This window comes from Triturus cristatus, chromosome 1_2 (assembly GCF_964204655.1).
Source record: "Triturus cristatus chromosome 1_2, aTriCri1.1, whole genome shotgun sequence".
Lineage (NCBI taxonomy): Eukaryota > Metazoa > Chordata > Amphibia > Caudata > Salamandridae > Triturus > Triturus cristatus.
In genome coordinates this window covers 416,253,590-416,277,464 of record NC_140580.1, presented here as the reverse complement: position 1 = coordinate 416,277,464, position 23,875 = coordinate 416,253,590, and the positions used below count along the sequence as shown (strand labels likewise).

The window sequence follows — 23,875 nt, the reverse complement described above, 5'->3', positions numbered from 1 at the left end:
CCCATTGGATAAACAGGTAAGTCATGTTTTTAGCAGGCGTTAGGTTATAGCGATAATCGTGCTTAGCGCGATTTTTTTCATCGCTTCGCCTGCCTTGCTAATAGGCGATAGCTGTGTTAGCAACTGCTTTCAGTCGCTAACAGTTTGGGTACGCCCATTTTGCATGTCATTAGTGATAAATATCGCTGACATGCAAAGCAGGCCCCAAGCCTGTCGCTATCGCATGAAAGCTGTGGCTAACTGCTGTTAGCGACAGCTTGCTGATAGGGCGATAAAAATATTGCCGCTTTAGCGGCAAAAAGTGCTGCTAAAGCGGCGAAATGACCCTTGCTAATATGCCCCCGAATGAGCACTACAAAGAGCTGCTGCTTCATCTACCTTTTGAATGTGAGAGCATACTGTATGTACAATCTTTATGCAGATAACCACCCATGTGTAACATGCTTAAAATTCAAAACATTCAAATGAAATATACAATGCATATTATGCCAGGAATAAAATATGCAAATTCACCAAAACCCAGACATGCATTCACCGAGGAGGCAGTGAAAAGGGCAAAAACAGGTAATTTATGAATACAGCACTGTCTATTTATAAAAAAAAACAGAAGCAATATAGTTTAAAAAAGCTAGTGAGAAAACTGATTGGAAAATAAAATGTTTATCTCATGTGATGCGGGTGCTGTGAAAGTGCATATTACAATGAGAATATGACCATCACAGCACAATCAATGACATTTTAATTTGCACCATCTAGCAAACCCAGTTTTTCAGCATGGTGACCCTGGCTTGTCCACATTTTTCTGGACACTTTTTTTATATTTGGTGATCATTCTGTGCACTGTAACACCGTTATTTAGTGCCACCTTGAGTGTGCACTTTCCCCAAAATGCTAGTGACAAAATTGGTTCCACTCATTGGTTTCCTGCAAATTCCAGGAAGACCACAGAAGATAGCACAGAAAATGCACCAATGCGATGGGAGTGAAATGTCATAAGTGGCCTGCAGTGTGTAATGACACTACTCACATATATTACAAAAGCTTAGGTTTGCCAGGAGCACCACTGTGCTCTGGCTGGGATTCAGTTTAAAAGTGCTTTACTGACACATAGAAAGGAACAGTTTATTTGCCCATGTAGGATAATGTAGTTTCATATATTAATAAGTCAACCGTAAAGTATGGCTTGTAAGCCATAGGACTGGCCACATAATATACAAAATGTGGCACACAGCATATTGGAAATAGGGTGCCATCACAGTGACGAAATATTGAAAAGTTGTTTTCACTTTGAAGGTTAGGTTAGATTGTACAGGAACAGACCTATGTATAATTTAAAACCCTTAGGGTCTGATTCTCACGAGTAAACTTACACTTTTGTGTAGGTTTACTTTTGTTTGCTATTTACCCACTGCAAGCTAATAGTAATTTTACGAGTACAGAGACTCCACAGTCGCGATTGAGAACTACACGCCTGAAAAGATAGATCTGTATTATCTTTATATGTGTAGAGTTCTCTGCCCTGACTGCAGAGTCCCCACACTCATAAAATTACTATTAACTAGTAGTTTGTGAAGAGCAAAAAAATGTAAACGTACTGCCCATTTATTTATATATTTGCCTGAAAAAATGCAAGCAAAATGGATGATTCAAAGTTATTTTCCACTTAGTTTTGAAAATCTAATTTAAGGTGAAAGTAGGTTTTTGATTAAATTAGTGGAAATGTAATTTTATCAAATATGCAGTTTGTCGTTCCTGAGCCAAAACTTAGAACAGGTTTTGCCACTCGTCTTACCTCCAGAGTTGACAAACGTGCTCTACAGAGGATTCTAGCTTGGACTTCGGGCCTAGGAAGGCAGTAGTTTTGTCAAAGGTTGGCCCTTTGTTGTAATTAAACATCTGTGAAGGGGGCAGGATGAATTGGCAGAACAAAAGCCTGCCTTCACACTACTTCTGTTGACTTGGAAATGCCAAATGGGGCTGACAGATCCTGCTCTCATTTAGGCACTAGGCTCTCGTAAACTACCTGGCTCTAGCCCCTTCAGGGAGAAATTGGTTCTTGCCCAGAATAGAGAGAAGAGTGCTCATACAAATAGGTGAACATATTTGGGAGAGCCAGACAGCATTCTGATGACAGAAGGAGTGAGTCAAGTTTGACTGAGGGTGTTTTAGAGTAAGTTCTGCAAAAGGAGATGGGCATAGAGTTAGAAAGTAGGCAGCATCAGGTGGGGAAATTCTCCAGTTACTGGTTAGAATAGTCCTGGGGAGACTACGCTTAAAGAAGAAGGCTTTGCTGGTAAAAGAAGGATCATGGATCCCAAAATCCTGCTCAGCACATGTCAGGTGGCTGACCTCCTTTTTTGCCTGGTCAGGCACACAAACAACAGAAGGACTCCTGATGGTGAGAGGGCCAAGTTGACCACAGAGTACTGGACCTTCCAGGACCCTGCTGCAGTCTTGCCTAGCAAGAGACCGAGGGGCATATTTATGAGCCTCAATGCATAGCTTTTTCACCACACAATGTGATGCAAGACTGAAGCAAATGAAAAATGAGATGTATGAATCTATGCAAGGCCACCTTGCTTGGTCCTGTGTGGTTTCATAGATCTCGAGTAATGTAATGCAGAAGAAATCACTGCATTGGATTACACAGCGCCAGGGATGCATTTCGATGGGTGTTGTGTGGGTGTTCCTGTGCAACATCCATGGATTTTGACCCATTCCCGGATTAACAAGAACAGGTAAACCTGGAAATGTGCCAAAAAGATCTGCCTACCTAGGAGAGGTATAACAATGAGAAATATTGTAATTGTAATTCCTTTTACATAGCGCCTCCTGCCCCTGACTAAGCATCAAAGCGCCTTTCGGTGAGTGCATGCTACTCTGGAACCCAAAACTGATTAGTGTGGAATTTGTATAGAGAAATATGAAATTAATTTGAGCGGTGGACATATGAGTATGCTAGTTGGATAGAAAAGGATAGTGGAGAGATAGAAGAGGGAAGGTCTAGAAAGTGTTTATTTGGAGATCATGACAGTGGAGGAGGTTTGAGATGAGTAAAGGAGAGATGGAGGGGGGAAGAGTCTTTAGAAGTGGGTTGGGGAGGGAAAAGAGATATTGGATCAGTCTAGCAGGGACATAAGGGAAGGGTTTAGAAAGAATTATTTAGGAGATATGAATAGTAAAAGAGGTTTGAGTTGATGCAAGGAGCAGTAGAGGAAGGACGAACTTAGAAAGGGTTATTTTGGGATCATAGTAGTAGAATGGGTTTGTGATTGGTCAGGGAGTGGAGGTAGAGGATATATTGAGAGGGGTCTAGGGTGATAAATAGGGTAGTGTATTGGATGTGATGAATTAGGAGTAGAGTAATAAATATAAAGATGCATAAGTACATTAAAGGCACATATGTATAATAAAAGCAATATAAATAGATTTAAGTTGAATTTAATAAAAGCAGATTTTCAAGTTTTGCTGTACTTTAATCTAATTTTATTTGGTCTTGTATATTTTTTTAAAATAATTCAATAGTGAAGCGAATTTAGATAAATAGATATGTTATAAATGTACTTATTTATTCAGTGACCTACATACAAAAGTATTTTTCATATCTGCGCAAGTCTTTGTTGAAGTACGAGAGCTTACTTGCCCTGAAAAGGCTTACAGTATCCTGGAATGGAGAAAGTTCATTATTGACTTCTTTAAGTCTGACTTGAACAAAAGACAGTTACCCAACCTGTAGCAAAGAGAGGTTGGTCGCTTCATGAATTTGAGCAGGTGGTGTGTGTATTTTTCCTTAGGTCTAACTCCCAGAGTTACCTGGCTTCACTGTATACTGACTGCTTGTTTGCATTTGTTCACATCACACTCATGTCAGCTCATTCAATCAATCAATCAATCAATCAATCAATCAAACATTTGTAGAGCGCACTACATACCCATGAGGGTCTCAAGGCGCTGGGAGGGGGGGCGCTACTGATCGAACAGCCAGGTCTTGAGTAGCCTCATTGGTCGACAGCTTGGCCTATTTATACTCTGTCATTTGGTAGCTGCAGTAGGCTGTCTCCAAGATCTTTATTTCTCCTTTTTTCTTCTTCTTTCTATGTGTCCTGCATTTGGTAGGATTGTGTCACTTCCTCTGTAAAAACAATCTTGCATGCAACGTAGTCATGTTTCAGCCGCGGCCCGTGGAGGGAGTTCCGTGGGGCAGAAAGGCGGGGTGGGGGAGGGGCAGGGTGGGGGGTACTAAAAACCGGAATATGGATATTTGGAGGTAAGTAAACAATTAAATAAATAAAACGAATTTCGGAGCGCGCGCTGCATCGCAAAATGCAATGCAGCGCGCGCTACGAAATTCGTTGAATTTATTTAATTGTTTACTTACCTCCAATTATCCATATTCCAGTTTTTAGTAACCCCCACCCTGCCCCTCCCCCGCTCTGCCTCTCTGCCCCACGGAACTCCCTCCACGGGCCGCGGCTGTCATGTTTGCATCATGGTGCAGGGGTGACTGCATTGGCGGTAGACAGCCCATTGTTTGCCCGAGTAGGGGAAAGGACAGGAATGCCTGAAATACAATGCATTCATGACGTTTCTCAGTGATGCAGCGCAGCAAGGTGACTTGCTGCGCTGCACCACTTTTTCATAAATACGGTCGTCCATGCGTAAAACTCAGCATTGAGGATCTGGGGTCTGCAAGCATGACCATAGTAAACCTTTCCCGCAGTTAGAGAAAAGTTACTGCAGACTAAGACAAGGCTCTAAGGCTTTGTCAGGGGAGGCTCACTCTGGTGAGCAAGAAAAACAATCTTGACCCACTCAGAGGTTTGAGCAAAAAAACAATGTTGAGCCACTCAGAGGTTTTTGCTGCACTGACAGCTGGTTCAGCATGATCTAGCAATATTGACATCCCATCACAGAGAGCCCTACAAGGCCGCACCCTCCAGCTTTGCTCTGCTGAAGGATTGTGAGAACCAAATATGTTATCAAGTCCCGAAGACATTGTGGCAAATCTATTCCAGCACTGAAACAACCTAGGCTGCTATAAATTCCAGCTCTAAACTTTCAGCTCTGAAACCAACAACTTCAGCAGGAGCTTGACAATGATGTATTGAACTTTTCCTGTTGTAGGATTTTGACTTGAAAAACGTAGACAAAGTCAAAAAGCAAAACTTTGACATGGAGAACCAACTTTGTATATCCGACCTCTGCTCCATTGCAGGCAGCCTGAAATAACGTCTAGGTTTCAGTTAATAACAACGTGTTATTTTGCAATGGAGAGTTATTTTTATAAGCACCTTTTTGTCTTAAAAAAGTTAAAAAAAATATATACTTTTGTGCCCCTTATCTGATTTTAATCAGGTTGTTGTATTTTTGCTTAATATGTTATTCTCCACTTTACCAAAATGGTTTGGGAGTAATATTATGTTTTTTTTTAACTTTATAATTATTATTACTGTTTCAACTTACCATACGTTTCTCCGAGAAGAGCCCACTGTATACAATATCTAACATGGACTGTGCAGAGTTTCACTGAGACGTGTGTTGATTTTTAAACACAGTGTTGATTAATTTACTAAGAGTATCCCCTTACCAAATGAATCACCCACTTTCCAACATACCGGATTAAAATAAGAATGTTTAATGTTCTTTGTTGTTTTTTTCTTCATTTGATTCAAGTGGTGAAAGAGCCAATTATTTGCTTCTTGACCATACAGTAATGCAACCCAGTACTATTTTCTGATATTGACATTCTGTTTTGGGTTTGTGTTTTCTTTAAGGCTACAGATGTTGATGCAGGAGTCAATGGGCAGGTTCGGTACAGCCTCAGAAATCTGAACAATATTTTTCGTATCACTTCCAATGGAAGTATTTATACATCAGTCAAGCTGGACCGGGAAACAAGGGATGTGTATGAACTTATTGTGGATGCAACGGATGGAGGCGTTGACCCCCGAAGTTCGTCAATAACCCTGTCCATCAACGTCCTGGACATCGATGACAACAGTCCAGTTTTCACCAATGCTTCATATGCAGTGACGGTCCCAGAAAATTTAGCACCTGGGGCAATCTTCTTACAAGTTGAGGTGAGGTATAATTTGAACTGTGTTGCACTGATCCATGGTTTGTTCTATTGGCAGTAATTCGTGGTTAGAAATGTGGCAGGAGGGAAGGAAACCGTTTTCGTGTCTTATTCTCCAAAAAATGAATCTTAATTTTTGTGTCACCTAGAATTATTACAGTTAGAGAGAATTGTGTAAACATCTCCTATTCCTGATTCTACTTTAACGAAGGATATTTGACTATCTCAAAATCTGTCAACCTATCTGACATAAGATTAAATTCACCCAGTAGTTGACGGATTTACAGATCAATGCTGCGCCTGGTGGCATTCATTTGGTTTATATGGTGCATATTACAGAGATTCACGCGTAACACTAAATCAATGTTCTGCTACTCTTTGTATGAGAATTATACAGGAGTTTCAAAAATGATATGGCATTGTCAAGGTAAACTTAAAATCTGACCTCTACACGCAGAAAATATGAAATGTAGAATAGATTCCTAAATACGATCCCATGGCATGTTATAAAAGTTCTATTTCACCAAAAGAGATGTATGCAATGCTTTAAATGGGCCGGTACTGTAAAGAAATGCTATACTTTTAATTGGAGAGTACCGGCACTTCTGAGAAACAAGCAGGTACTCTGTTACAGAGTACCTGCACTTCTATTTTCCCATTTCAAGCACTGGATATATGTTACCTTTTCTATATTATTAATGTTGTTTTCTCTATCAAAAGCATTTACAAAAAGGATATCATGATTGCATTTTTACAGCAGTTAATGTTTTATATAAGCATCATACCGAAAATACCCTTCAGGAAATATTCAAGCAAAATAAGTCATATCCAGCATAAACCAGTAGGCCAGCAAATAGTTTAAGAGACTTTAGGACTGAGGTCCTTGTCTAAAGGACTAGTGTACTGACAGCAGGCTAGTTAAGAGTTGGCACACTGAAAGACGAAAGGCAGCCACGGCCCGTATAGGGCGTGCCACCGGGACGGTGATGTGGGGCGGGGGAGGGACAGGGTGGGGGGTTGCAAAATGCAGCATACGGCCGATTTCAGGTAAGTTACGAAAAAGAAAAAAAAACTTACCTGAAATCGGCCATATGCCGCATTTTACAACCCCCCACCCTGCCCCTCCCCCGCCCCACGTCACTGCCCCTGTAGCACGCCCTATACCGGCCGTGGCTGATGAAAGGTCAGGACTGGCCTATGTTGTATACGATTGCTCAGGAGACCATGCACTGTCAGGAAGGGAGAGGGTAATGAGGGACAGGAGTGATTACGAAGAATCTACAATTAACTCTTTATCTAATAACAAGGTCTGCCTTGGAGGAACCTTAGTGGCAGCTCTCATTACAGGCTCAGGTATTTAAAAGTATTAAGGGCCACATTTATGAAAAGTGTTGCATCACTGCAGTAAAAGAGCGATGCATCAATTTTCACTGCGCCCTCCTTGCGACACCATAGATGCGCCATTTTTACTGTACAGTGCTCCATGTCGCAAGGATTGACAGATGTGATGCAGTTGTAATGTGGCACAGGGGTTCGCAAAGTGATGCATCTGCCTACAAGCATCACTTTGTAAACATGGCGCAACGTGGTGCCTTTTTTTACGCAGCCGCTGTGTCACGAAAAGTGACGCAATGGTGGTGCAAAAGTGTTGCAAGGGGCTCATAAATAAGCCCCATAGTTTAAAAGAGAAAACAATCCTTCTTTGCAAGGAGATTGGTCCTAATGGGTAACTGCATTTGTACTTTTATGAGTAATGGCTCCTGCTCACCCATGTAATTACCTTTTATTAGTGGACAATATTCTGCTACCAGTATTTAGGACCTTTTATTTGTAATAGTTTGTTCTGAATTTCTAAAGCTGATGCCAGTTACATTTAGTTCATTGCCTCTGCCTCCAATACAAACTGCTTATATGTATTTGAATGCGCTGATCATGATCGATATCTCAAGATGGCCACAGATAGGGCTGCTACCCTCTGGCATGGCATCACAATCCGTGGATCTCCACCTCCTTTAATACACCAGTGAGCATTTAATGTTCCTGCTGGTACTGAAACTCAGCTGTGGCCCGCATCCCCACAAATACTCAGTAATCGTTGCAGAGCTGAGGACATGCCTAGGTTTTTAAGGATGTGAGCCAGGTCCAGTCTACCATATCTGAGCACTCATCTGCAAGCCCAGGTGCCTCTTGTCGGGTAGGCGCTTTTTGATGATCTCAATCTGAGACAACGAAGACAGTTGGACCCTACTCACTTATTAAGTATCCCAGGCCATAAACCTCCTGGGCTATTCTCAATGGAGGCCAGGGAGGTTCCTGCCAGACCTTGAAGGGAGAACAGTTGTGACCTGTGCTTAGGGAGCATTGAACTGTGCTTCGCACTCCTGCAAGGCCCTAGTTTGGAAGTCATCTTTTCAAGAATTCAAAGAGATGATCTTCCCCGTGTATAGAAACGGAAGATTGACTTCCCTTACCTTTACTGGAAACAGAAGAAGTGATGCTGCAAGGCCTTACTTTGGGAGCCATCTTTTCAAAGAGTTACAGAGATGGTCTTCTTGTCAGATGGTAACTGAAAATGGGATTTCCTTATTTCTACTGGAAACAGAAGAAATACACCCCTTTTTAGACAAATATTCCCATAAACAATATCAACCATGGTCTTCTCTTCAAATGTCATTCTACAAAGGGTTCCCTTTCACATTTAATGTAAACAAAAATAAGGACTTTGGTGTTCTCATTGAAGAATTGAATCCGAGGAGCACAGTCTCTCCACTGCTCCCATTGACAAATCATATAAAAAAAGAGAGGGACTGTGTTACTGGTATCCTCAAATTGTTAAATTGGATATGCTTGGGGTCCCCAACCTCCATTGCAATTAATGGGAATAATGTCAATAAAGGAATAAGAGATCCACACTAAGTTTTCCGATCTGAAGACGCAGCCCCTCCTCTGTTCCCATCTGCCTTTCCACTGAAAATGATACTGCTTGGACATTAGTAACAGTTAAGTGGTGGTCTCACAATGAACAGCAAAAACGAAAGCAGGATCCACTCCTCTATGGCCTCATTAAGACTGTACAGCTTGAAGGCTACCACCGATGAACACATGTGACCCACCACTGAAGCTTGTATAGCTCAGAGGCTGCCATTCACTACCACCAGCATGAACAGTAAACCCCAATAGAGTTTCTATCAAACTCTGCATGACTGATCTTCTTCTCTGTATATGCGTTGATGAGGATCATCCCAAACACACCAATGTATATATTGACCATGGCATACTTATCCTGCTCCCATTATTGGACCCAAATTAATTTCACCACGGCCTGTCCCACTGACTAATACCCCTTTTATCCCATCTGCAGATGCAGACAAATTCAATGAAGTCAGGCACATCAGTGATAGCCAGGCTTAACTGCTTCAAAAGTATCTATCTCCTAGAAAATTCCTCTAGGAACTTTAGATGTAGACTTACATAGAATGCTCAAGGAAAACCCAGAGATACTTATCGCAGATCATTATTTTTGCACTAGAGTGCGGTGCCTAAAGGAAGAGCAGATTTTTCCCCCACTACCAATTGATAGAATTCAGCTGCTAAACAGATCTAAGATACAACTCCACCACTTTTCTGATTGATTTACTGGTCATTTACAATTTTATCAGTAAACGCCTTGACAGAGAGGGTTGTACCAGAGAAGTTATCACTATCAAACACTGACATACAATCCAGCTCAAGTGTTTAGAGTTGTGTACTACTTGGGGGCAAATGTATGACTTTCAGTGTTTGAGGCTCGCAATTTTCATTTGTTTGCTAAGCGCTAATTGAAAGTCGCAAACACTGATGTACAGCTAAGTCCGAGAAACTGTGTGCGATTCCCAAATGGGTCGCAAAGGACTTGCCTCGTTAATATTCATGAAGCAGGTCGCACTTTGTGACACATTGGGAATGGCCGGCCCTCACAGGGATGGTGGCCTACTGGGGTCCTACATCTGGTCCCTATTGTGTTATGCTTGTGTGAGGATCGCAGCATTGGTGAATTAAATTCCATCAAGATTCACAATGCATCCCACCCTCAAGAAGACAGCCAAACCTTCATTGAACAACTAATGGAGCTCATTACTGATCACTCTCTCCCTTTCACAACCAACATCTTTGTAGCGGACATCAAGGTCCTCTAGAATAACCATAAGGACTCTTAAGAAGCTCATCCGAACATCTTTTTAAGTATCAAGTGACTTAACCCAACTGTGCATGAGTCTGACTCACTCAAATGATCACCCTTATAATTTTAATTTGTCAAAGATGTTTTGCAGATTTACCAATGCTACTCATCTGATCATTTCCTTATCATTTTCCACCGCACATCAGAACAATCCCTAACCAAAGATCATGTCTGTCAGCCAAAAAAAGGATCACCAACACTAAACATATTAACACCAATGTGATGGTCTGACAAATCAGATTTCAACTTAATCCCCTGACTGAAGAGTGATAAACAGCCTTCCTGAATAATCAGTACAATTAAACTATGGGCAACACCTATGAAACTCGAGGTAACAACTAAAAACCTCTACTCAGTGTTTCCAAAGGAGCTAAATGACGGGAGAGACAGATTAGGTTAATTGAAAGAATGTAGAGACAGATCCCATCGGCCTTAAATGTGACTATACTCCAAGATAAAAGAAGAAGGTATAACAGCAATTGCTTTGAAACAAAGGTCTCCTTCTTGTTACCCTAACTTGACAGGATTTCATCGAGGAATACTCTGTAAAGGAGACACAAGTACAAGTCTGTTTGGATTGAGGCTGTAAACTCGTGAAAGTCCAGGAGGGACTGGAGACTGTGAACTACCAGCTCTTGTTGGCTGGTTCACATGCCGAGGGTTAAGAACAACCATTTCCAGGTCAGGTCCAGTAGAGGGAGCACAGCACTACCTAGTCACTATAAAGGGCCTCAAACTAGCACAATGACACCTGCCAACTTTCCGCTTGTTGTATGGCTATTCTCACTTACCTTGTCACTGAATTGCTTTTCTTTCACTGTTTTTGTGTTATACCCATCCCCGATTTGTGTTTCCCTTCCCCTGGTTGTCTTACCTTTTCTCTTGCTAGATTCCTATGTCCCATGACCCTTGGCTGCTAAGCATCCCATCTGTACTGCCTGCTTTGCTGGAACTGATCCAGCAGGTTATGTTATCTTTCCGCCTCTCAGGAAGTCCTAATGGTGAGATGGATGGATTATCACTCATGTCTAGAGCCTGGCTCTTGCTCCTGGGAATAGGGACATTCTTGACACAACTAGACCAAGCAGGAACTCGCATCAAAAAACTATTTATAATCATAAAGCAGTAAAACAACCTCACTACCAAAGATGACATCAATACCGGACAACATAAATGTGATGAGCTAACTGATTTATTTGCAGATAAGATTAAAAGTATTAAACAATCGCTGCTTCTTAGCTCAGTCTACCTCCTAACCTTCCCTAACACACCATTGACCAATGTTTCCTGGAGTAAATTCAGAGAAATCGATGAAATTTTAATTATCAAGACCATAGCCAACACAAAACCAGTTGCACACTGTGAGGAACCAAGCTCTGCCCAGCCTAAAAGAGCCATTAATTCAGAACTTCTTACATAACTAACAAACTTGTCCTACGGATTGTGCATCCTTGAGGGATGTACACTTGAGCTTCTAAGAAGGTCCAGACACTGCTGTTCATTCACTTTTTATGTTGTAGATTCCCCACCACCCTCAAACCCTCCGTAAGAGAGTCCACTTTGTTCCCCCTCTAGTTAGTGATTGAATTCTGCTTTCTTCCTTCTATAATGCCTATGTTTTCTATATTATTAGTGCATCTTTCCTATTACATTGTAAAGAGCTCTGGCACTTTCGGAACTAGTATGTTCTTGATAACACTGCAAAATTATTAAATAAATAGATAAATACATACCAACATAAATAAATAGGTAGTAATCTAAAGGACCAATTTGAGCATCCATTCTATCTTTCAAGATTTGCCTCTGCCTGTCTGTCATACCTCATGCCTTTATCCATGTATTTTCAGATTATGAGGACAATATTAATTTTGGGGTAGGATTGAACTAAATGAGTGAGTCTGTCCTTAGCATAAGGACCGCCTGTCAGTAGGCAAGGCTTAGTGAGGGAAAAGAAGGGGTATGTCTGATGGAAAAAAATATTTAATTCTTGACAAGAGTTAAGGGAAATTGCAGAGGTCTCCATCTCGACCAGAAGATGGTGTGGTTGGAGCTGGATTATTAATTGCATGAGTGGAGGACAGCAGGAAGTATCACCAGGACAGTCCACCAAGCAATTGATCAATAATTGAGCCAGAGCACTACTGAGCAACTGCCTTCCAGTTGACACTGGAAAAAGTACAGGCAGTCTGTCAATTGGAGCTCACTAAAGTAGAAGTAGTGGTAGGTCAAACTACTGACGAAGAAAGGATAAAAGAGCTTTTCGGCTGTGTAGGAATGGCTGCTAGACGGCAGAAGTGTGGCACCAAACACCTGAGGAATTTCTCCTTGAAAAATGTTGCACTCCGTCAACATGCATTGTGCCCATTTTTGCATAACAAGAAAGTCTCACGTGCCAGACAAGATGCAGAAAGCTATTTTTGCTTGGCCAGTGGCATGTCACTAACTAATGATTTCAGCAAGATGTGGGAGAGCCAGATTCCGGATTCACTCAAGACACAGTGGGGGTCATTATCTGCTGTTGGCATTTGGCATTCACTAATTGAGTCTCCAATTGCGTATACGCCATAGAGCTGTGCCTATCATCTATAGAGCAGGGGAGGTCAGAAATTGAGAAGGACCAAGAGAGAATACTCATTGATCCCGAAAACCCAATGCTCAATGCCCTGTTTCAACTATGGAACCTTCTTTTGAGTCGCCATATGATTAGCACACACTGAAAATGTATACGCTCTGTCATTGGTTAGTACTTTACAAAAGTATAGAATCGGGCAGAAACAAAGCTATTCTAGACATGTACCCCAAAGGGTTTTTCTTATTAAATATGGTTTTAGAAGCCTCACAAATTCAAAACCTTGATTGAAAAATGATGCAAGTAGAGTTTGGAGACAATGGGAACCCTACATCAATATCAATGACTGTTTTGGCTCTTTTTCTTATTTGTGCGAGCGAACCCTCAAAGTTGATATTGGAGAATAAAATAATAAACGAGGGTTCGTGGACATTGCACCTATGTATTTATTACTATATTTGCACGGGATAGAATGACTCAATTCCCGTAATGCTAAGAAAACAAATAACCCAATATATAGGCACAGATTCTATTGTGCATGATAAAGTGAAATAAGCCAATTCCATCTGGTCGATTGTCAAGAAATGCACGCGATTTTGCAAATAACAAGACAAGGTACCGGAACAGTCTTATATAAATCTGATTCCAAATACTTACACTAGGAAATAGACGTGTAATCAAAGAGTGCAAATGTGATCATAGGCAAAAATTCCCGAGCACTACTAACTTTAAAAGAAAACAGGAAATTGTAAACCATTTAAGACCTGGTATGTGGCTCGTAGATAAAGGACAATCTGAGGGTTCAAATGTATAAGGGAGCAACATATGGAATATTCCAATAGCTTATACACTGTTCTGTGAAGCATGGCTCTCTACAAACTGCAGGGAGTTCGAAACCATGCAGTACAGGTGCTGATAGCTGCATCAGAATCACATCACACTGACTCCTAAATCCCTGCATTTTCATCCTAGAAAAAGAAAGAGTGACCTGTAAATCACTTTGCCTCGTACAGAAGGCGTTCGTTGATGCTCACCAAAGGACCTTTCAAAGCAGTTGCCCGGGAGCCCCATGCCCTTAAAATCCTTAATTATATTTATTGGTCTATTCAAATACAAAAGATGCAGTGTAAAAACACTCCAGAGGAGAAGCACCAGAACACCATGGAAAAAAAAACTTTGATGCATTATAATTGAATTTATAAGGTGATTACTGAAGAGGCAGTAAAGCACTTTATGCCAGAGAGAACACTGCTCTGCAACCCCAAGGTTAGAGGTCAGTCCAGTGTTATTAGCGATTGTTGTATATGGGGATGAGTCTTGTGTGCTCAAGGAAACCATTCCATGCATTCACTCTAGTTGCTTTGTGGTAGATTAAATCAATAGGATTTAGGAGTGATCATTAGTGGGGGAAGTATGTGAACTCATGCAGGAGGTTGGTGTGGCTCAAAGATGAGCTGCAGCAGATCAGGTATTGTTAGGATGCAGGGGTATGACTGAAAGGAGGAGAGGTTGTGATCTTGTAAATGAGTTGTGGGCATTTGCAGAAACACAAAAATAGAGAATAAGGCAAACATGTACGCAAAAGAGTAGTTTGTGCTCAACAAGAGAAGTTATGCAATGGATGGAAGTGAAGCAGAAGGAGAAAAAAAGAGAAAAAAAGCAACGACAGTCAGAAGTTTCAAGTAACGGGCAGTTTTCAGGTCAGGCTTTAGTGATGCAGAGGATGTTTTTGGAGACAGTATGCAATTTGAGATTGAAAGACTGTAAAAAGGTACAATATTTACGTGCACATATAGTGTTATACTAGGTATTGTTGATAGGCACTAGAATCAGGCAGTCTGCCCAGTGCTAGGCTACTGTTAGACTACCTCGCCCACCAGATCAGTTGATCAACTCAGTGATTGGAAATTAAACGTAATGGCACATATATATTGAAATATTGAGAGCTTTAGTCTGCACTCAAAGGAAGCAGTAACCTCAAGATCATATGAGTATGAGAAAATAGTTGGGCAAATAATGCAAACATTGAAAAGGACATTTTGTAAATACTGGAGAAAATGTCTTCAGATAATAATCATGATCTCCTGATATGTCAATGTATAGAATGTCACATGTGGAACAGAGGGGGCTTGGGGTGGCAGCAAATCTGTGCTATCTAAAATTAGGATGCCTATATGTGGGGAGAAAGGCTTTGTATGGACATCAACACGACAAAGTCTTACCAGCCTATTAAAGATTGCACCTTGCTGCTCTGCATGTCTGGTGTCATGCGGATGTACTGAGGTGTTACCTCTCAAACTCTCATCAATTTAAGGGTGCATAGGTATATATAAATTTACTTGACCTACCTTCACATGTATGCACAAAGATGATAAATATAGATGTCAAGTTGAAATTAGTGAAATTATACTTGCCTGTGTACATTTCCTTGTCAATATCTTAGTCAATATTTTTGTGAGACTATTCTTGTAGCACAATATTTAAGTTCATAATATTCTGACGAAAAATCCACTCCATGCCCAAGGCATTCTCCAAAGGAACTTATATCCTTTTAATCTGAGCCCGGAAAATAACTTCCTCAAAATCAAAAAATTCTTAAGGAGCTACTTCTTCACTCTGACTTTTGTTTATTTATAAGTCCTTCAAGAGTGCTGTCTCCTGCTGGATCCCTAAGGCCTGCTCAGTCAGATGCCCAATAATGCCACACCTTCTTCTTCTAGGATAACTCATGCTCTTATTCAAAGCCTTGTCATCATGTTGGGGATTTTGTTTGGCAGATGTTAGCAATTGGGCGTCTGGTTGGCAGAGGTATGCACCCTTTCTCAGCAGGAACCACAGTCCTAGTCAGAGCAAGTCATAAACACACTTTAAATTACCCTGAGCTCCCCCTCTGATAGCTTGACAAAGAGCAGCCAGGCTGAGCTTAAGAGTCAATGTGTAAAGTAGTTGTGCAACACTTTAAACAGTTACATAGTGAGAACACTACAAAAATACTCCTCACCAGTTTAGAACAATAGATTATGATTTTATAAATAAAACAAGACCAAAAGGATAAACATCTAATGAGTAGAAGTTGAGATATGAATTTTTAAAGAATATATGTGTCAATAGCGCTTTGAAGCTATAAGCGCCTACAGAGGGGTATATGGTCACTCTGGACTGGGGTAAAGTCAATTGATTGAGCGCGGGCCGGTTACAGGAGCCACGCAAGGCCCGCTGAACATAGTACCCTGAGCCTGGTTGAGCCAAGTGATGCATTGGTGTCGATCCCACAGTCTAGGAGATGCGTCAATTTTCTCCATGCAACAATGGTGGTGCGCTGGTTGCGCAGATGAAGCACAGTAGCCTAGAGGCATTGTTTCCAAAGCCTAAGTGCCGATTTTCTCCACGCAGTCGAGGTGATGCATCGATTGTCTTTCACTGCAGCGGAAGCGATGTGGCGGTTTTGATGCGCCAGCTCTGGAGGCGATGCACTAGTTTCAAGTGCAATGCACCGGTTCTGTTCCCGCAACAGTGACAATGCATTGATTCTGCTTCACACAGCAGAGGATGTGTTAGTTCCACTGGAGCAAGCACCTGGATCCACTTCCAATGCACCAGGCACAATAGCTTGAGGTGAGACTTTGATAGCCCTGAGTCTCAAAACAGGAGGCAAGCCAGCATGCCCTTGAAGTTTACTCTTGTTTCAAGCATGAGTCCAGTTCTTCCTCAGAGGGGCCAAAGGGTAGCAGGGAAGCACAGCAGAAAAGCAGTTCTTCCAGAGCAGCAGCCCAGCAGATTAGCAGTCCTTGTATCACCACAACAGTTCTTTTTCCTGGCAGGATTCTTTTCAGGCCTAGCAGTGTCTGATTTTGTGGGGTCAGAGACCCAGTACTTATACCCAATTGTACTTTTGAAGTGGAGGTGACTTTAAAGAGGGGCTTTTAAGGGCACAGAAGCCCTCCCTTCACAGCCCTCACTCCATACTCTCTACATGGGGAGGTATGCAACCCTTTGTGCAGGGACAAGATACTGCCCATTCAGGTGTAAGTGTCAGCTTTACCCTCCCACCTTGCCCAGGATTACCCATCAGGATGGAGATGGCCTCTCAGTTACATATAACCTTCCTTTGAGTGTGACTGTCTAGAGGGAATGACCAAAGACCAGCTGTCCCTAACCTCAGACATACAATGGAGACAGGCTTTCCAAAAGTGGCATTACTGAAATCGCAATGTTAAATCCAAATTTGCCAGCAAAGCGGATTTATCATTACCATTCCAATGATATTAAACATGACAGGGCTCCTTCTCAATCAGGAATTACAGCTTATAAGTATAATAAGAAATTCCCAATGTTAACCTTTGCGAGGGGTAGGCACAAATAGGGCACTCTACTGAGGACTTATAGGTAAATTAAATATACCAGTTGTGGATAGATCAATCAAACCATGTTTGAGGGAAGAAGCACATGCCCTTTAGCATTGGTTAGCAGTGGTAAAGCGCTCAGAGTCCTAAGGTCAACAAAAACGATACAGTGAAAAGTGGAGGTAAGCAGGCAAAAAGTTTGGGGAAGACCACCCTAAGGCTGTCAATTCTAACAGCAGATAGCTCTAGAACCTGGCCATCCCTTCTGTTGATCAAATGTAATACATTGCAATTGCCTCCTTCCTCTTACATGTACATACAATCAAATATGCATTGAGACCGCCACAGAGTGGTTTGTGATATTCAGCAATACCCCAAATAAAGAAAGAAATGTGCATGAATAGCAAAACAGCATAGATCACACACATTCTATCGACAATTTAAGGAGGATAGTAGACATAAGAAATACATGTACCAAACTATCCTACTAACAGTACAATGAAATGAAACACTGCCTGTAAATGTAAACTACCTACATAAATGTGTGGGATTCCAACCTATGATTTAGAGATAGTACTGTAAATAGATGTCTAGAACAAGAGATTGCAGATTTAAGACAGGGAAAGCAACATTTAAAAATGCAAATTTGAATGAGTTTGACTGTTTTTTATAGATATACACACCACTTGTTTGGGTGAGCCAATCCCTAACACATATCATAGAGAAATATTCATATTTCACCTCATCCCTGTTCTTCATATTTTTACACCTTTTCCATGATACTTTATTGTTAGTTCAGTTATTGCACTGAACACATAGGGGGTAATTTAGACACTTATGGGTAGCTTGCCAGCCCATCAGATCAATGGAGGCTCTGGACTCCTGTCTCTTGACAGAGAGCCTTATGCACTATATTAAGAGACCCCACCTTCTACGGAGGGATGTCACAGCCTTCAGAGCAACTGTCAGTGCAGTGGTTACTCTGAAGGCAGAACACTCTCAGGGTTTCATGATTATTTTGCCTACTCTACAAAGATGTTTAGAAGAAAAAAAAAGACTCCCAGTGCAGAGGTTTGTTTTTGAAAAACAACAGAAAAAATAGATATGATGCACAGGATGATGTCTTACTATGTATTGGAGGCATTATCTGAAATCACACAGTGGTCCTGGGCAGGTAAATCTAGTGACAGCCATCATCCTGCCTGAAAAATGTCCCGGTGGTCCAGAGGTATACTTGTCACTAAGTCAATGATTTCCTCTGGCAGAGTCAGCTGTGGCTCCACCAATAGAAACCCAGTTGTCCCTCTGCCTCCATACTGGGCAGGGGTCCTGCAAGTTTGGAGGGGTGAGAGCACCACCAAATTATGTGCTGCCAATCTCTAAATGAAACCCATAGTTTGGTTTTTAAATTATTACAGGCCTGGTTGCAGCCAAAAAAATCCCACAATCAGGAGTAGAGTTCACTGGTGAATTATTTCCCTCCATAACACAAATGTTTGCAAATAATATTGTTCGCAGATGAAACATTGATTCAAACTTGTGACCATACGGTCAAACACATATTTTGCACAAGGCAAGAACCATGTCGACCTCTTAGGCAATACAGGGGTACATTTTCTTTTTATATTTCAATCTCTTTGATTTTTAACCTTTAACAGGAATCCTTTGAATAAAGTAGTTTTAAGGTATCCCTAGTAAATTTTAATATTGTTTGATTTGACCAATCTACATTTCGAGTCATTACTGGGTGCCCAGAGGGATCCCGAGTACCACCCAGCAAATCTGAGTTAAGATCTCCAGCATGAGCCTCTTTTCATGGGTCCATTGCATCACCGGCCCGAGCAGCTAGCCCAATGATGACGCATACCACCCATATGTGTGGGTGAGGGCTATTCCTCAGATATTTTCTGTATCCCATCTGGCCCAAGAGAGGTTAGGTTACATAATTGGTATCAACTCTAACTCTTTAGGAACATTATTTTGGTGATCATTACAACCTGTGCTCCACTGTGGGGAATCAAGTTATTGAGTATTTAAAATCTGCTATCATCTTTGCTTGCTGGGTGTATCAAAACAATTGACCCACTACAGATGCATAGAAGTTCCTGGTCCACAGCTCATTAGTTTATGCTACCAATGTCTCAACCCTTGTAGGACCTTGTGGTGTGTAGCCTTGGCATCATTGTTTTGCTATCAGTTCACGCTGTCTATTACACCAGCTCTCCTCTGATCATTTCCCTGTCTGTTGATGTAGTCCATTCCTGTCCTTATGTTTCTGGCCAGTTTCTGCCCTTGTGATCTCTGTAATGTGATTTCTCATAAATCCGATAGCCACAATATGTTTCTATTTCAACACTTTAAAGAAGGACTGAGGGGCTTTCTCACGGCTGTACTGTGTGTGTTTCTGCAAATTAGGTGTTTCCATCTCACTTTCTGGAAGACTCTGTGCTGTTGTCAAGGAGCTAGAGCAAATTTATATATACCTAATTTTTGATCTGTCAACCTTAGGGTGCTCTTCCCCCAATATTTTTGCCTCCACAGTTTGCTAAATCTTTTTGTTGGCATTAGGTCTCTGAGCTCTTTACCACTGCTAATCAGTGCTAAAGAGCATGTGCTTCTTCCCTAAACATGTGTGTAATTGGTGTTTACCTGATTGACATATTTAATGTACTTGTAAGTTCCTTGTAATGTTGTACACCACATAGCCAGGTCCTGTAACTGAATTGCTACCAGAGGGCTGTAGCACAGATTGTGTCACCCTCCAGAAGTAGCTTTTCAAACCTGTCTCATGCCTGCCACTGCAGTGCCTGTGTGTGAAGTTTACTGCCACTTCGACTTGGCATTTAAAACTAAGTACAAAGCCCTTTTATTACATATAAGTCACCCTAAAGTAGGCCCTACATAGCCCTAAGGGCAGGGTGCTATGTAAGTAAAAGGTAGGATATGTACTTTTATGTTTTGCATGCTTTGGTAGTGACAAACCACCTGAGCATTACATGAGGATGGTGTATCCTGGGTAATAATTAGTCCTGTGTGACACACATGATTATTTGTTGCTAGCCTGAACTATAGCATCATCTCCAGCCTGGGTACCCACTAATGACTATACCGCACACAGAACTTAGTATAACACGCCTTTATTCTTCTGCGTGTAACCGCAAACTCAACATTCTATACCAGCATTCACTTCACCACGCTCTAAAACTTAATTCATTGTCCATCAAGAGCTAAAAGGGTTCCATTATTGCTAACTCACACAATGCTACATGAACCACTTTCCACCGATGCACTCAAGAATAAGAATATTTTTTATGATTTTTATTAAAATCAGCATCCTATCCTTGACAAGAAAATGTGTGTAGTTGTAACTAACCAAATGAACAAAACAGGTGAAATAGAAGCGAATAATAAGCAACATATTGACAAGCATTGCAACACTGTAATGCTATTTCAGAATTTCCCCGAATGGAAAAGATGGATTCCATCCCTGTCCTCTAAAGTCTCGTTTCTTGTTTCCAGATAAGCTGTTGTAGCACCTAAAGGTCCTGTACAAATTCCTAAGGTAGCCTCTCACCCTCTTTACCCCCCCCATAATTTAAACAGAAGTATTGTTCTCTATGAAAAAGTTTTTTTTCTATCTCTGCACTCACTAGCATTGGTGTCTCAGCAACCCTATAAGGCCATGCTGGGTCTGAGATACCTGCCTATGACCTTCACGAAGGAGGTTTACAACTTCTGCTTGCTCTATAACAATATCCAAGAAAGTCAAAGATTAGTGTCTACCTTTTGCTTGTCTGTAACTAGGATAAATACACTTTTCTAATTCTTTTGAAAAGGGAAGGACTCACACGGAAGGATGTTAAATGCAAGAATTATCATATTACTCTTTTTCGCACCTTCACTTAATTCTATAAAACCCTAAAATGTGAATAATTAATGCACTATAAATCTCTAATTAAGCAAATATGTGTTATACATGTACAGACAACATTGAAAACAATATACGTTTGTAAATGAAAAATGTGCAAGAGAAATAAATGAATATATGAAATGCAATGGAGGCACATAATCAGAAAATGCAAATATTTTGTCATATGGTTTGAGTATAAGTGCTTGCACATTGAATTGCCAATAGTATAGGTCTGTGGTAGTTAATTTCCAGGAGAATGTTTTCATGCCTGCACCAGCCTGCACCAATTTCCATAGTGTGGTGGGAGGCTCATGGGCAAATTATTGGACTTGAACTATGCTGGGTGTCTTTGCATAAGTCTTACTGCACTCCTTCACCTGGACTTTTTTATGTTTTGTCATCACTGCTTTTATATGCTATCTGATCTGTGCTTAGACTATGCATTGACTGGTTTGCGCTCACTCTTTTTGACTGAGAGAAAAAAGTGTCTATTCTACTCTTGCTTCAATTTGCGAAGAATTCTTTCTTATTTACTCTATGATGTCTCACACTATTTAGTATCTGTTTGCAATTTAAATATAAATGGTAGGAAGGAAAGCTACTGAAAATTTGCATACATAAAAATTACTTTTTTTTTCATTAAACTACCCTATCCAATTGAATCTAAGTGTAATGAAGTGGTTCTACCTCTAGATGTTGAAGTCTTGAGCCCTCATTATAAGATACACAATACTGAAGGAAGGCAAATTCTGCACCTGGAATTACCGCTATTGTGCAGTAACATCTCATCAATATAGTGCAATTATGGGTTAAATTCCATGGAATGGGGAATACCTGCGCGGACTTAGTTTTTGCTGGGTGTAAAACTTTACCCAACTTGAAATGAGCCTAAATTAGTAAATCCATGCTTTTAATATTAGTTGGCTTTTCAAAGCTGATTGACTGTATTTTAGTTTAGTTCCAGCATCCTAATTTACTTACTTAGCTTAAAGATAAAGTATAATGCAAATCTTGTTTACCTATTTTACTTGAGCAAAATCTCTATTAAGCCTTTTATTTAAAAAACAAAATGTGTCATTGCTGGCTGTCTCTGTTTATAAGAATGCCCATGCTTGAATCTATACTTTTCTCGAACCACTTGCCTACTTGTAGTACAGTGAAAAAAGCATTATCTACCAGCCTTAGGCAAACAAATCCTTTGTACCAAAAATGTTTTGCTTCCTAGCTTTGTGCACAGCAATGAATGAATCTAATAATAAGCTCAATCAACTGCTTTACTTGTGTTCATGTTATGCACATTGAATCCATCTGCATCTTTTTTGCTACTATGGTTGAGTTTTTTGTTGATGAATCTTTTGTAGCTCTGTGTACCTCTATTGATATTTATAAATCTTGCGTTTTCCAGGCAAAAGACGCTGATCTCACGTCAAACATTACTTACCGCATACGGACCCTTGAAGCCACTCAGTTTTTTGCTCTGAACCATTTGACCGGTCAGTTGTCTCTTCTAAAACCGCTGGATTATGAATCATTTACAGGAAAGGATGCAACATATACCTTTGTAGTGGAGGCTTTTGACATAACTGGCAGCATGCCTCCCGGCCTCGCTACAGTTACAGTCAGAGTGAAGGTAAGTGCTCAAACATTCATTCCCACATTGCTGTGTGACACTAAAAGCAAATGGTTGTAAGACAAGCACCATGACACTGTATTGCTAGTACTTCCTATTTGCAGGTTATTACAGATCCTTCAGAGTACCGGTCTTCAGTGCATGGTGTTGACACCCTTTTAGAAGGACTTGTCAAGGAGTCATGCAACTCTGGCAACAAATCTACATGAGGCTGACTTCACAGATTACCACAACATTTGAAATCCAAATCTCTCTTGCCTCTTTGGGGTTGACTTTTTTTATTTTTTTTTATTTTTTTTTAGTCCTCATACGCCACTTCCCACCCTTTTTCTCTCTATAGCGCCCTAGGGTGATTTTCATCTCATATATGAGAAGTTATTGCTTACTTTGTGGTTGAATTTGAGCTCAATGCAATACCAACTGGTAATTGTGCACCGAAACAATATGGTTGACTGCAGTATTTACCAGTGCCTGTATTACCATAAGGGGGCACTTTCCCTGTAAGCACCATAGCACTCAATAATACAGGTGTGCCTTGTGCAAACAGGGAAAGTATTCCTATTACAGTGAATACGCTGCCCTCTAAGCAGCCGCCAACTAACACTGCCCTAGGGGCAGCGCATTCTGGTGAAATAAGTAGCTGCTGCTTCAAAGTCTCTCTGTATTTCACAGTGCAGGCTGCACCTGCTCAAACTTTCAAGAAGAATCGGAGATCCCTTTGCACGAGGGTGCAGTGAGCGAGGGCACTCACCTGCAAGGGCTTGTCTAGGGATCCATGGGACCCCCTTTTGTCCCTCAAGAGGGCTAACCTCAAGGGGTGCAGTGACAGTGACCCCCCACTTTCTGGCGCACTATCAGTGTACAACCTGATGGCTTATTTGCCTTTAATCCCACGTCCATAATACGGTGAAAGCACAGAGTCAAAGGGATTTCCGCATTTATGCAATTGAGTGACTGCCCTCTTACAATAGCACTGGTGCTACATGTGCTCCAGCGCTATCAGTATTACAGGCGGCACCGTATAAGCATCTGTAGCCCCTTCTGTAATACCAAAGTGTTCGGGGGTGCACCAAATGGGTACACACTGCCTTTGCGCTCCTGGAGCACTTTCTGTAATACAGCCCCACA

General features: G+C 41.1%; 1 protein-coding gene across 1 annotated transcript in view; it reads left to right on the top strand.

The window, feature by feature from the left end:
- PCDH15 (protocadherin related 15) overlaps positions 1–23,875 on the top strand; it is a 2,378,624-nt gene that overhangs the window by 1,687,372 nt on the left and 667,377 nt on the right. Inside the window, exons 19-20 of the mRNA XM_085614969.1 lie at positions 5,775–6,080; positions 22,523–22,747. Coding sequence (XP_085471095.1) covers positions 5,775–6,080; positions 22,523–22,747 — 531 coding nt within the window. The remainder of the gene's footprint in view (positions 1–5,774; positions 6,081–22,522; positions 22,748–23,875) is intronic.